The sequence below is a fragment of the Erithacus rubecula genome (assembly GCF_903797595.1).
Source record: "Erithacus rubecula genome assembly, chromosome: 28".
NCBI lineage: Eukaryota > Metazoa > Chordata > Aves > Passeriformes > Muscicapidae > Erithacus > Erithacus rubecula.
In genome coordinates, this window is record NC_136680.1 from 3,440,702 (window position 1) to 3,454,158 (window position 13,457).

At 54.4% G+C, this 13,457-nt stretch overlaps 1 protein-coding gene across 2 annotated transcripts in view; it reads right to left on the reverse strand.

Moving 5' to 3' along the window:
- Window positions 1-13,457, reverse strand: part of ADAMTS10 (ADAM metallopeptidase with thrombospondin type 1 motif 10) — a 70,882-nt gene that overhangs the window by 42,783 nt on the left and 14,642 nt on the right. For both annotated transcript variants that reach the window (XM_079328530.1, XM_079328531.1), the window contains exons 3-4: window positions 7,952-8,307; window positions 1,907-2,066 (exon numbers count right to left, since the gene is read on the reverse strand). In XM_079328530.1, coding sequence (XP_079184656.1) covers window positions 1,907-2,066; window positions 7,952-8,307 — 516 coding nt within the window. The remainder of the gene's footprint in view (window positions 1-1,906; window positions 2,067-7,951; window positions 8,308-13,457) is intronic.

Below are 13,457 nucleotides of genomic sequence, written 5' to 3' on the forward strand. Positions count from 1 at the left end.
GTCCCAAAGGCAGCCCAGGGCTGTCCCCAGGCTCCTGCCAGCTCTGCTGGCACCTCTCCTGGCTCCCCCTGTCCCCTCCTGCCCAGCAGATCTGTGCCCAGCCCATCACAGCCCCAAAACCCTCTGGGCTGCCCTCATCTCTGCCCCAGGGTGGCTTTAGAGACTACACAGCCAGAACCTGAAAATGAAGCTCTTGCAGACCCTTTTCTCTTTCCTTTTCCTTCCAGGACCTGGATTTAGGACTTGGCTTTTCCACCACAGAAAGGGCTGCAGCCTCCACAGAAGCAGCAGCTTTGTGGGACTTTGCTTCAAGTGCTGCTGAGCCCAGCCTGGGGATGTCCCCAGCTCCAAAATAAGCTCCAAATCCTCACCTGGAGACCACCACAGGACAGGAGAGGGAGACTCCAGCAGATCCAGCTGGATCCTTTCCCCTGCCCTGAGGCTGGATCATCACATCCCAGCAAGGCTGGGAACATCAGGCAGCCCCAAAACCTCTCAGCTCCAGCTCCTGCAGCTCCTGGGGGTGTCAGGGACAGGAGTGCTGGACAGGACAGGACACAGCCAGCAGGGTGAGGGTGGGGTGGCCTTGCTGCAGCCATTGCCCTGTGGTTGTTCTCAATTCCTTTGGCCCGTGGCTCCCACTGCACATCTCTGCTTTCCAAGAAGCAATTAGGAGCAGGCTGAATTATTTCTGGAAGCTGGGGAATGTGGCAGGGAGTCAGCAGGAGGGGAGTGAGCTGGAGCTCCATCCAGAGTGGCTTTGGGTGCTGGGATGGGCAGAGGCCAGGGAAGCACAGGGGGCTCCAGGGGTGCTGGTGGGTCTGGGGGCACTCAGAGAAGGTGACAATGCCTTCAGCTGTGACTCCTCCTCTGGTCAGGTGTCCCTGCTGGGGCAGTACATGGACACCCTGAGGTGGCACCAAACAGGAGCTCTGTTCCATGCAAAGGCAGGGCTGGGATCTCCCCTCAGCCCCACAGAGCCTCTCTAAGCTGAGGGAGGGGCATCCTCTGGACCTGCAGTGTTTTGGGTAGATGGTGAAACTTTGCCTGTACACAGAACCAGGGATTGCAGCCAGACTCTGGGACACCCTGGTGGGAAGGGCAGGGACCAGAAGGGCACGTGGGGAGAGGTTTGTGGGACCTTTGGGAGGTCAAAGCCCTGTAGGTGCAGAAATGGGGTTGCTGTGCTGTCACCATTCCCCCTAAACTTCCCCCAGAGCCCCCTGTGCTGATCCAGACCCCACATCCCACCCTCCAAGGGCCTTTTCCACCTGATCCTCCTTGGCAGCAGAGTTATTCCAACATGGACACGACCTACAGTGGCCAAACCCTGAAGCCAAGGCTGTGCTGAGCACATGTGAGCTGTGATTTCCCAACACTCTGCAAATTGGCCAAATCTGGGAGGATTCTTCTGAAGAAAAACAAGAGGTGTTTTTTCCTCTTCTATTCTGTGGTCTATTTACAGATTTTAAAGCCCTGCTGCAAGGAGGAGAGGAGAGGAGAGGAGAGGAGAGGAGAGGAGAGGAGAGGAGAGGAGAGGAGAGGAGAGGAGAGGAGAGGAGAGGAGAGGAGAGGAGAGGAGAGGAGAGGAGAGGAGAGGAGAGGAGAGGAGAGGAGAGGAGAGGAGAGGAGAGGAGAGGAGAGGAGAGGAGAGGAGAGGAGAGGAGAGGAGAGGAGAGGAGAGGAGAGGAGAGGAGAGGAGAGGAGAGGAGAGGAGAGGAGAGGAGAGGAGAGGACCTTCCCAAAGCCCAGGCTGCCAGAAATGGGTAAAAATAAACACAGAAAAATCTCGAATTCAGGAGATAAGTCTGGTTGTTTGCCATGTGGGGCAGAGCGAACCTGCTCTGCCAGGATTTTCCCAGGCTGTTTTGGGCTGGGTTGAGGAGGGGGTGGTGGGAGCACCTACCCATCACTCCACAGGCTGCATCCATGTGAGGGTACTGCAGGGAGGAGCGCTTGTACACGACGTGGGGGCTGCCCCTGCCCTCAGCCCCCGTGCTGATGTTGGCTCCAGGGCTCAGGGGCTCGATGAAATATTCCTCCTCATCTGCCACGATCACCCCGTGCTGCAGAGGGAACAGAGGGGAGTGACTGAGGTGCACAGAGCACTGGGGGCTTCTCACAGTTAGGGTTTTGCTGATTAACCCCGAATTTCTGGGGACTGATGAAAGCTGTGGAGGAATGCTGCACAAACACTGAACTACAGGAACCCACAGAGCAGGGGAAACCCAGCCAGATGGTGGTGGATGCCTTGGGACATCTGTGTTCACTAAAGTCCTCTGGAAATCACAGCCTTGCCTTGCTGAGTTATGAATGAGTTGTTTCCTATTCCACCCACTCAGTCTCGGTGGGATCCCTGTGGGATCCCAAAAACCCCTTCAAATACAGCAGCACTCAGCTCTGAGCTCAGCCTCCCCCCAAAAAAACCTCCCCAAGCAGTTCAGGACCATCCCCAGCAGCTGGGAACTCAGAGATGCAGAGAGGGGCAAACACCCAGAGGCTTTGGGAAAATCTCAATTGTTTAAAATCTGAAGCAGAGCCTGGATGGGGCATCCCAGCCCCTTGTACACCTGGGACTGGTCACTTCAGTGAGATCATCCCAGGTTTGCTCCCTTATTTGTTTTAGTTTTGTATTCTTTGACTGGCTCAGTCTCTGCTGTGAGCCCAGGCTTTGCTGCCTCAGTGGATCCCCCTGTCAGGCAGTGACAGGCAGGAGGAGCAGATCCCAGTGGGATCCCACCAGATCCCAGCTCTCCACCGTCACAGCAACATTCCCTCTACCTGAAAGGGCTGAGCAACACCAAAAGTTGCTGGGAGCACAAGATGAGCTCCATCCCAAATCCTGGCTCTGAGTTTTTCCATCCCAAATCCTGGCTCTGAGTTTCTCCATCCCAAATCCTGGTACTGTGTTTCTCCATCCCAGATCCTGGCACTGCGTTTCTCCATCCCAAATCCTGGCTCTGAGTTTCTCCATCCCAAATCCTGGCTCTGTGTTTCTCCATCCCAAATCCTGGCTCTGAGTTTCTCCAAGGAATGTGGTGTCTCATCAGCTGAACTTCACCAGCAGGCGACAGAAATGTGCCTGACATGGCTCAAACATGGTCCCAAAAATCTGGGAGTAAAAATTCTCGGCTGTCATCCCCCTCCCTGTGTGCAGGCACAGCTCTGGGTGCAGGCACACCCTGCCCTGCCCCAGCGGTGTTTTTGGGATGTGACAGCGCTTTTGGGTGGTGCCCAAAAAGGAGGGACAGGAGCCAAGGTGGGGAGTGGGGAACTCTGTCCTGTGAGACTTCCCGAGGCTTCTCCATGGAAGAACCACCTGGAGCAGCTTCTCTGCCGGCTGTGGGTGGGGAGAAGCTCCCGGGGCACTGTCCCTCCCTGCCGGGGCTGTCGCTGTCCCCTCCCCGCCCGCAGCTCAATGGGGCAGTGTGTGCAGCCAGCCCCCGGTGCCGGGGGGTTTCCTCCTGCTCTGAATTCTGCTGCTCTTGGCTCGGCTCCACCTTTTCCAACACAAGCGAGGTACTGTGAGGTTACCCTGGCCGGGCTGGGGCGGGGAGCCAGCTGGAAATGCTGCTGGCTTTGTGGGGTGGGGGAAGGAGGTCATCCCAGCCCGGGGCAGGGCTCTGGGGGGACAGCGTGTGCTGCCCCGAATCCATCTGCTGCAAAAGGGATGTTCTGACTCTGTAGAGCTCCAGGCCTGCCTGGCACCTCCCAGCAGCCAGGCTTGGATGGCACAGGAGGCTGAGAATTGTCCCATTGCTGACCCTAGGGGCTGCTGGACGTGACACAGGGCTGGTGAAGGGGGTGGTGAGAGGTCCTGAGAGAGCCCTGTGGTTTGTGGGGGAGCTGGTCTGGATATCCTGTGTGTGATTCACACGGGTCAGCTGCAGAGCAAGGAGGGTTTGCACTGTCAGCTCCTACCATGCTTGGTAAAGGTACAGCCACGGCCTGGGGCTGGTTTCTGGAGGAGTTGTGTGACAGCAGGGCCATCTGGGTCCATTACTGCACATCTGGGTCCATCCCTGCCCATCTGGGTCCATTCCTGCTCACCTGGGTCCATCCCTGCCCATCTGGCTTAATACCAGCTCATCTGGGTCCACTTCTGCTCACCTGGGTCCATCCCTGCCCATCTGGGTCCATTCCTGCTCACTGGGCTTATTCCTCCTCATCTGGGTCCATTCCTGCTCATCTGGTTCCATTCCTGCCCATCTGGGTCAATCCCTGTCCATCTGGGTCCATTCCTGCTCATCTGGTTCCATTCCTGCCCGTCTGGGTCAATCCCTGTCCGTCTGGGTCCATTCCTGCTCACCTGGGTCCATCCCTGCCCATCTGGGTCAGTTCCTGCCCATCTGGGTCCATCCCTGCCCATCTGGGTCAGGTCCATTCCTGCCATCTGGGTCCATTCCTGCACATCTGGGTCCCTCTGGACGCTTCTGTTCCTGCTGGGCTCAGGGGGCTCCCCAGGAAAACTTCCCCTGGACCCCTGGAAATGTCCAAGGTTGGACAGAGCTTGGAACACCCTGGGATAGTGGCAGGTGTCCCTGCCCATGGCAGGGAGTGAAATAAGCTTAATTTTAAGGTCCAAACCATTCTGGGATTTCCTGATGAAGACCCAGAATTTTGGCAGTTCCTCTGACACAAGAGAATGTCACTTCTCTGCTCATCGTTTTCTCCTGGCTGTGATTATTTGATGGAGGGACATGATGGATCCTTGGGATCTCTTGCAGCCCAAGGGGTGAAACACAGGGATTCCAGCTCCTGGCCAGGCTGGGTTACTCCCTGGAGGTTTCCAGCTGCTTGGCCCTTCTGGGTAGCTCAAAATGTGGAATATTTTTGAAAATGGACCATGTAATCCTCTGCTTCCAACAAAGAACACGTGGTGGGATTGGGACTGTCCTGTGAGGAACCAGGATGGACTCTGATATCCTTGTGGGTGCTTTCCAGCTCAGGATATTCTGTGATTCTGTGACTAGGAACTGGGTGACTTTCCTCTGGCTGAGCCTGAAGCCCAGCAGGCTGTGGGAGATGTGTGGGGTGAGCTCTGCTCCCTGCCTGTGGCTGGGAAGAGGAGTCAGTGGGAGAGTGTCCAGCATGTCCAGCTGATGGGAAGAGGAGTCAATGGGAGAGTGTCCAGGTATTGGCATCCAAAGCTGGAGTGAGGTGAGAGCTGTGCTGGGGGTGTTCAAACCTTGCAGGCACAGGAATTCCTGGGGGATGTGGGAGTGGAGGACAGGAGGATGGCCTGGAGCTCGTTACTGTGTTCATAGTCACCTCTTTCCCTCCTCCTCATCTCTGCTCACCCCATAACCAGCTCAGGTCCCAGTTTGTGCCCAGTCACTGCCACAGCACCCAAAGGGGGGATCAGTGCAGTGCCCCCTCAGCAGGAACCTGCACCTGAGGACCCTTTTCTGTCTCTTCCTTCCCAGCTGGGTGATGCCCTCCTGGAGTGGAGCCTGATGGGGATGAGGGATGGCACAAGAGGATCAGTGATCACCCAGAGCACTGGAAAACATCTCCCATGGCAAGTCCAGCCCTCTTTCTACCACTAAAAACATTCCAGACTCCTATTGCCCAAATCCCAACCTCACTGTCCTCACTGACCCCGAAACCCTCCTCCCTCATCCTCGCTGTGTCCATGACTCTGGAGGGCAGAAGGACAGAGTTCAGGCAGGGGAGAGTTTGTTGGATGACCCCCTGTCCCTCTCTGTGCCTGGCTGCATTTTCCTCTAGACAGCCCTTGGTGCCTCTCCAGAGCTAAACACGGCCTGGGGATGGAATTCTCCCAGCTCCAAGTGCTGCTGGGCCATTGCTTGTCCTGGCCTTGCTGCCCTGAGGAGTGGGAGGGCAGGGGGATGCCAGATTCCTCCAGAGCCAGCAGCACCCAGCTCACCCTTTGTGAGCACCACCAAATCCCCTGGGACTGGAGCAGAGCTCCCATGTCCAAACAAAGGGCTCAGGACCAGGAGTTCGTGTAGCTCAGATTGCTGGCTGTGGGCTGGAAACTTTAGACTCTGTGATATAATGAGTCAGATTCTCATTTCTGTTAATAACCCACAGCACTGTTCTGGCAGGGTCACCCAGCAATAAATCAAATGGGAATTCATTCCCTTTTGGAAGCTCTTCCACACTGCCAGAATGCTGCAAGGAGGTGGGGCTGGAGCAGAAATATGAACCTGGTCTAGAGAGTCTCTCTACCCCTCCAAGGGAGCCCTCAGCCTCAGGATTCACTCACAGGCTATGTTTGCTCCATCCCTCCATCTGGCAGCTCAGAAAATGTGCTGTGTGAGCCAGAAATATCAGAAAATCACAGAAAAATAGGGATGGAAGTCCTCAGTCTATTCCCAGGGCTGGGAGAGCTAATGAATCATACCTGGAGGGTTTTGGAGAGGCTTTTGTCTGGCCTGTTCCTAAAGATCTCCCAAGATCTCTCTCTCTCCAAGCAATCTAGTCCAGAGCTCAGCTGTTCTTACACTGATATCCACCACTAAGATTCCTTGCTGATATTTAGGACTGGGATGCTCAATTTGAGCTGTCAGAACTTGGAAAATAATCCTTGTCCACCCTCCTTCCTGCACCTTGTTGGTTTTGAGGAAATGCCACCTTGCCCCTTTCTGGATATTTCCTTTTTCATCTTGAAAAACTGATTATTTAAGGGTTTTTTTCCCCCTCAGAATTGAATCTTTTAGCTCCTGAAAAATGGACAGAAGCACTGGGATTCTCAGGAATGCATCTGTAGTGGAAGGATCTGAATGCAGTTGTGACATTCCAGCAGTGCTGAGAAATCCCTGCCCTCCCTCACTTGTCCCTCACCAGTACACACAAAACATTCTCTGCTGCTGCTGTTGGAAGAACTTGGTGACAGCCAGGTCTGGGTATCCCAGAGAGCCAGGATTATCCCACTCCCATCAAAACCAATGGGAAAATGCCCAGAAACTGGCCTGGAAGTGAGACACACATCAGGAACCCCCATGGATGTGATGAGGGATGTCTGCACTCTCTGCCAGTTTGGAATTGTTGGTTTGCCACCAACCCCAAGCTTTTCCCACCACATAGATCCACCTGCTGGAGAATCACAGCTGCTGGCACTGCTCCTGGCCAGCTGTGCTGGGTTAAAGTTACCAGAAATGTGGATTCTGTCACCATCTGTTGGAGCTGGGTGGGGCAGTGCCCCTGATCTCCTGGCACACATTATCTGCTAATGGGCCAGCTTTAACCCAGCCGGGGCAATCATCTTTACCTTTCTCATGACCCACCCTTCATCCAGGAGGCATCACCTGTTAATGGGCCATTGTTAAAAACTGGGTGTGGCAGTGATCTTTATCTCCTGGCACACATTATCTGCTAATGGGCCATCTTTAAACCAGCTGGGCAATCATCTTTATCTTTCCCACAGCCCATCCTCCCTCCAGGAGATATCTCCTGTTAATGGCCATTGAGTCCCAGTGCATGATTGGTAAAATTACATTATCCCATCGGGAGATGCTCCAGCCAGGGGAGGAGCCAAACATTCCCTACCCAGATAAAAACATATTTGGACACCAAGGAACCTTCTTTCCACTGGATTCCAGAGGAAAGCCAGACCTTTCCACATCATCCCTGGACCTTCAGAGAAAAACTGCACCTTCTGCAGAACCACATCTGCCACTGCAGGAGGATGCAGCCACCATTGAATGGGACTGCTGCCACCACCCTGACTGATGGGTGTCAGCTTGGATTCTGACTTGGCAGTGTTTGGGATTGTTCTTTGTAATACTGCATTTCTTTTTCAATTTTCCTAGTAAAAAACTGTTATTCCTAATTCCCCTATCTTTGCCTGAGAGCTCTGTATTTTCAAAATTCTAATAAAAATTAGGAAGGAGAGGGTTTACACTCTCCATTCCAAAGAGAAGCTTCTGCCTTTATTGGCAGATACCTGTCCTTCACACCAGGATATCAGCCAAACCAGACTCACCAGCCCATTGCAGTTGCTGATGGCCACCTTGGAGCTGAGGTACTGGTCCTGCAAGTGGCCGGCGTAGTGGCAGTCCTCGTGGAAGTCGTGCTGCCAGTCCATGCCATCCCTCTTCCAGTACTCCACAGTGAAGTGCTCAGCCAGCAGGTTGGAGTGCAGGGTCAGGTTGAGCAGGAACTGGGTGTGGTGGGCAGAGACTTTGTAGAAGACCTGCTGCTCCGAGGGCTCGTAGGGCAGCGAGCGCCGGGGCCGCGGCTTCAGCTGCCGGCGCATGTCGAAGGTGAGGAAATCCCCGTTCTGGTCCACTTGGATTGGGAAGGCGATTTCATAGTGATCCAAGCTGGAGAGGAATTCCTCTGGGGAGGGAAGGACAGGACACTATGTTGGGTTGGTGTGGCTAGAAATGTGTGCTCTGTCACCATCAGTTGCAGCTGGGTGTGGCAGTGATCTTTATCTCCTGGCACATGTTATCTGCTAATGGTCCAGCTTTAAACCAGCTGGGGCAATCATCTTTATCTTTCCCACAGCCCATCCTCCCTCCAGAAGATCTCTCCTGTTAATGGGTCATTGTTAAAAACTGGGTGTGGCAGTGATCTTTATCTCCTGGCACACATTATCTGCTAATGGGCCATCTTTTAACGAGCTGGGGCAATCATCTTTATCTTTCCACAGCCCATCCTCCCTCCAGGAGATATCTCCTGTTAATGGTCATTGAGTCCCAGTGCATGACTGATAAAATTACATCATCCCGCTGGGAGATGCTCCAGCCAGGGGCAGGAGCCAACTCAGCAGAAAAGTCCCCCTGTGGGTTCCTCAGGATGTGCAGCAAACACAAAACAACAAAACAACAAAACAACAGCACCACCCCGACCTCCCCAGCCAGAGCTGCAGGGCCTACAGGAGCACAGAGTCCTTGAAATGCCAATCTTGATATCAAAGTAAGACAGAGGGCAACCAGAATTCCTCCAGTGGTGCTGAAAATGAGCAGAAGTCAGACCTCTCAGTTCCCCAGCCAGGTCTCTGTCTGTGACCCCACCCTGCCTTCCCAGTTCCCTGGATTAGTTTTTATCACCTCAGCCTGGCTTAGCAGCTCCTCTTGGGGCCCTTGAGCTGAGCCTGGGTGGTGCCACCAGGCTGTGCTGTGACAAGGGCACTGTCCCCAACCCCACTGCCTGTGCTCACACAGCTCTGCAGGCTGTCAAACAGACTGACACCCTGCAGAAACCTTGGCAGAAACTTCTCTTTTTCAGAGGAAAATGTCCCAGGGGCTGCCAGACTGGATGTGAGCAGAGATGTGGCTCTGTCTGGCAGCCCTCAGCCCCATTTACAGGCTGAAATGGGAAATATCTGTGTGCTGGATCAGGACAGCCCCTCATGAACCCCTCGTGTCTGGAGCCCCCTGAGCCCTCATGGGAGGGGATTTTCCCTCTGGAAAAGTCTTCCTGTGCTTTCTGCATCCTCCTTGTTGTTGTTTCCTAATCAAACTGCTCCAGGGTGCCTGAATTTGCCTGGCTCCACAGCCCCCAGCTTCAGAGCCTTTCCAGCCACCAGAACCTCAGCCAGCTCCAAACTGCACTCTTACCACAGGGCAGCACTGCAAAGTTTCCTTTTCCTCTGTTTTCCAGTGTGGGAGCCTGGCAGGGTGATTTCCTTGGCCACAGGAATGGGACAACCCTTCCACCCTCTGGGATTAGGGGTGAGCTCCCATCTTTCCTGACCATAGACACTGCTGGAACCTCTGCCTTGCCAGAAGTAATTTAACTTCCCATGCTGCAACTTTTCCTGCATCCCAGCACCTCCCTGTGATGGGGCTGGGCAAACAAGGGTGACTTTTTTGCACTTAGAAATGACTTCAGGCTTGGAAAAATTTGCTGTCAAAAGTGTTTTGTTTTCCTTTTTGCCTCTTTGCAGTCCACATGGGCCTGGAAAAGAGTGAATCAGAGGGTGGTTTGTGCTCACTGTGGCTACAAAGGATCTGGGACTCCAGGCTGGAGGCTCTGATCCTGACCTGAAAGACAATTCCAGGAGGAAAAATGTGTCCAGAGCCTGAGGGTGAGGTGGTGTGTGAGAAGCTGGTGGTGGTGTGGGGCTGGACACTGCATCTCCTCAGGGGTGTCACTGAGGCACCAAGAGCAGTGTCCTGCATCACACAAACAGTTTGGGAAGTGATGCTTTAGAGTGGGAATGCCTCAAATGGAAAAAATGATCATGGAATAGAATCATGGAATGGTTTGAATTGGAAGGGATTTTGAAGTTTGTCCAGTGCCACCCCTGCCATGGGCAGGGACACCTTCCACTGTCCCAGGTGCTCAGCCCCATCTAACCTGGTCTTGGACATTCCCAGGGATCCAGGGGCAGCCAAAGTTTTTCTGGGAATTCCATTCCCCCTCACAGAGAAGAATTCCTCCCCGATATTCCATCTCAGTCTAACATTCCCAGTACCCAATGTCACACATGTGGCAATGTGCACAGTGAAGGGAGACTCTGAACACAGAGCAGATGTCATTGTCCTCGTCCAGTGTCACAGCCACCTCCTTCCTCTGCCCTGGGAGTGTACAGGATTAGTTCAGCCCAAGAAATTTGGATCTCTCCCTCCCTAACCCTGTGTGATCCTCCCAACATCACACACATTCCCAATTCCCACATTTCCTCACCCCTGCTCCCCATATTCCAGCCCACAGCCTCTCCCAGCTGTGCCCTCAGGCACTCTCCATTCCATGCACAGCTCCTGGAGCAGCACAGGGAGAGAAAAAAGGGGAGAACTGGGAAAAAGGAGGAGTGGGCTGGGGGACAGAAACATCATGGGGTTCCTTTCCTGGTGGAAATGGAGCAGGGATGGCACAGGAAGGGAAAGGGCTGAGCAAAAAGGAGAGAGAGAAGGGGAAATGGAGGAGGGAGGGTTTTGTTCTTCCCTCATGAGTTACTTCAAGCATGGAAAGGGAGCAGATGTTTGTGCTGCTGTCACCAAAGGGGAGCCCCAGCTGCAGCCCAGCCACCATTCCCAAGGGATGGCAGGGGAGGATGCTCTGGAATCCTGTGGCTCAGGCTGCCCTGGCTCTGGGGCAGCCTCAGTGCATCCTCCAAGGGCCCTTTCTACACCTCTGAGCTGGGAACAGCAGGATGAGCCCCACTTAATGCTCTTTAAAATGGGGAACATGTAAAATGGGCTCAGACATTGTAAAATTAAACAATTAAACAAATTGGAATTCAAATTAAACAAATTGGAATCCCTTCTAGATTAAAACCCATGCAGCACTGACGGAGTGAGCTGAATCCTTTGTCAACTCTCAGAATCCTGGAATGGTTTGGGTGGGAAGGGACCTTAAACCCATCCAGTCTCACCCCTGCTATGGCAGGGACACCTCCCCCTGTCCCAGGCTGCTCCAATCTCTGTCCAACCTGGCCTTGGGCACTCCCAGGGATCCAGGGGCAGCCACAACTGCTCTGGGAAAGTTGCTCCAACAATTCCAGCTGTTCCCTGAGCTGTTACAAACTGAGTGTTCAGGCTACATCTGAACCTCTCTGCTGCCTTGGAGAGCCCTTCAGAGCCAGGCTGCTGCTCCCCATGCAGATTAAAATTAGAGCTCATGGCTGATACCTTAATCTTTCTCCTGCATAAGGCAGACACACTGATCTGGAGTGGGGCACGTGGGGCACCAGGATTCTGCTCCAGAGCTGCTCCTGGGACCAGGGGCTGGTGATAACACTGCCCTTCACTCTGCAACTGCTGCCAGGAGATAACAGAGCCTCTCCCTCTCCAAAGGCTGTTGTGGGGATTAGGAACTGCCTCAGCAGCCTGGTGAGGTGTTGGGTGACAGCCTGACACCAAAAACAGGGCAGCAAGAGGGGCCCCTGGGACAGCAGGGGCCAGGCAGGGGACAGGGACTGGGGAAGGAACAGGGACTGGGCAAGGGGACAGGGACTGGGGAGGGGAACAAGGGCTAAGCAAGGGGGCAGGGGCTGGGGAAGGAAAAGGGACTGGGCAAGGGGACAGGGACTGGGCAAGGGGACAAGGGCTGGGCAAGGGGACAAGGGCTGGGCAAAGGGACAGGGACTGGGGAAGGAGAAGGGACTGGGGAGGGGAACAGGGGTTGAGCAAGGGGACAGGGGCTGGGCAAGGAAAAGAGACTGGGGAGGGAATATAGACTGGGGAGGGAAAAGAGACTGGGCAAGGGAACAGGGGCTGAGCAAGGGGACAGGGGCTGAACAGGGGAACAGGCTGCAGTCCTGGTGTGGTGCTCCCAACACAGCACATCCATCCCATGGCACCACATCCCAGCACCATCCCAGGCTGGAGCCATCCCCAGTGCTGCTCAGGGCCTGCATGGGGGAGCAGAGGTGAGTTAATTCTGGATTTAATTAGGCTGTTACCCCAGGGGGGATCCCACTGATGGGCACAGGGGGTCCAGAAAAGCCCCAGGCACTGCCTGTGAGAACAGGAGCTGGGTGCCCCTCAGGTGCCAATCTGCCTGGAGAAGGTGCCCAGCTCCCAGCTGGGGCTGGCTCTGAGGGGCTTTGGCTGCTTCTGTCCCTGTTCCCAGCTCTGCTCCCCCAGCCCCTGTCACCACAGCCTCAGCAGCCCAGGAATGTCCCCAGCTTTGGCACAAGGGGTGCAGGATTTTGCCTGTGAGAGTGACATTGGGTTTGAATACCTTACACAGTAAATATCTGACTCCAGAGCTCCCTCCTCTCACCTTTGGTGCCTGGTGCAGTGTTCACCTTGCTTACTAAGGAATAATCCTAACAATATCACCATTAATCACTTTAATTGCCCTTGGTTCTCTGAGTGTTGTTTGTACTCCAGACTGAGCTCAAGGCTCCATCCCATTTTCCAGTCCCTTGACTCCTAATCTGGAGTAAAATCAGGTACAAAAGCACAAAGCTATGGGCAGGAGACCCACACTTCCCTTTCCTTGAGTCCCTGGGTGTGACTGTTTAAACACAAATCCTTCATACCCTGACACACCAGATGGGCACAAACACACTTTAAAAACAACCCAAACCTGCTCCTCCAGCAGCACAGTCCTGTCCTGACTCATCTGGGCAGAGGGTTTGGGTGCCCCAGCACTGCCCCTGGAGCAGGACACACATTGCTACTCCTAACAAAGGCTCAGCTCACCCAAGGATGTGTTCCCTGAAGGGAAGCAGCCCTGCTGCCCCCACACCTCCCTCCTTCCCATGCCTGTCATGGCTTTGGCCTTGCACTGACCCAGCTGCTCTGAACTCTGCCAAAAGTCACAGAGAGCAACACCTGAGAGCAGAGCACCTCCATTCCTTGATGGAAAACCCCAGGGGAGTGGGAGGAACTGGGCAGGAGCAGAGCTGGAGGTGTCTCCACCTGCTACTGAGTCCCTCCCCAGGCCAGCATTAGGGCTCTGCCAGCAGCAGTGGGGTGGATCCAATTCCTCTCCCCATGAGTGAATCCAGTTCCCTTTCCCATGGGTGGATCCAATTCCTCTCCCTAGAAGTGAATCCAGCTCCCATATCCATGGATGGATCCAGCTCC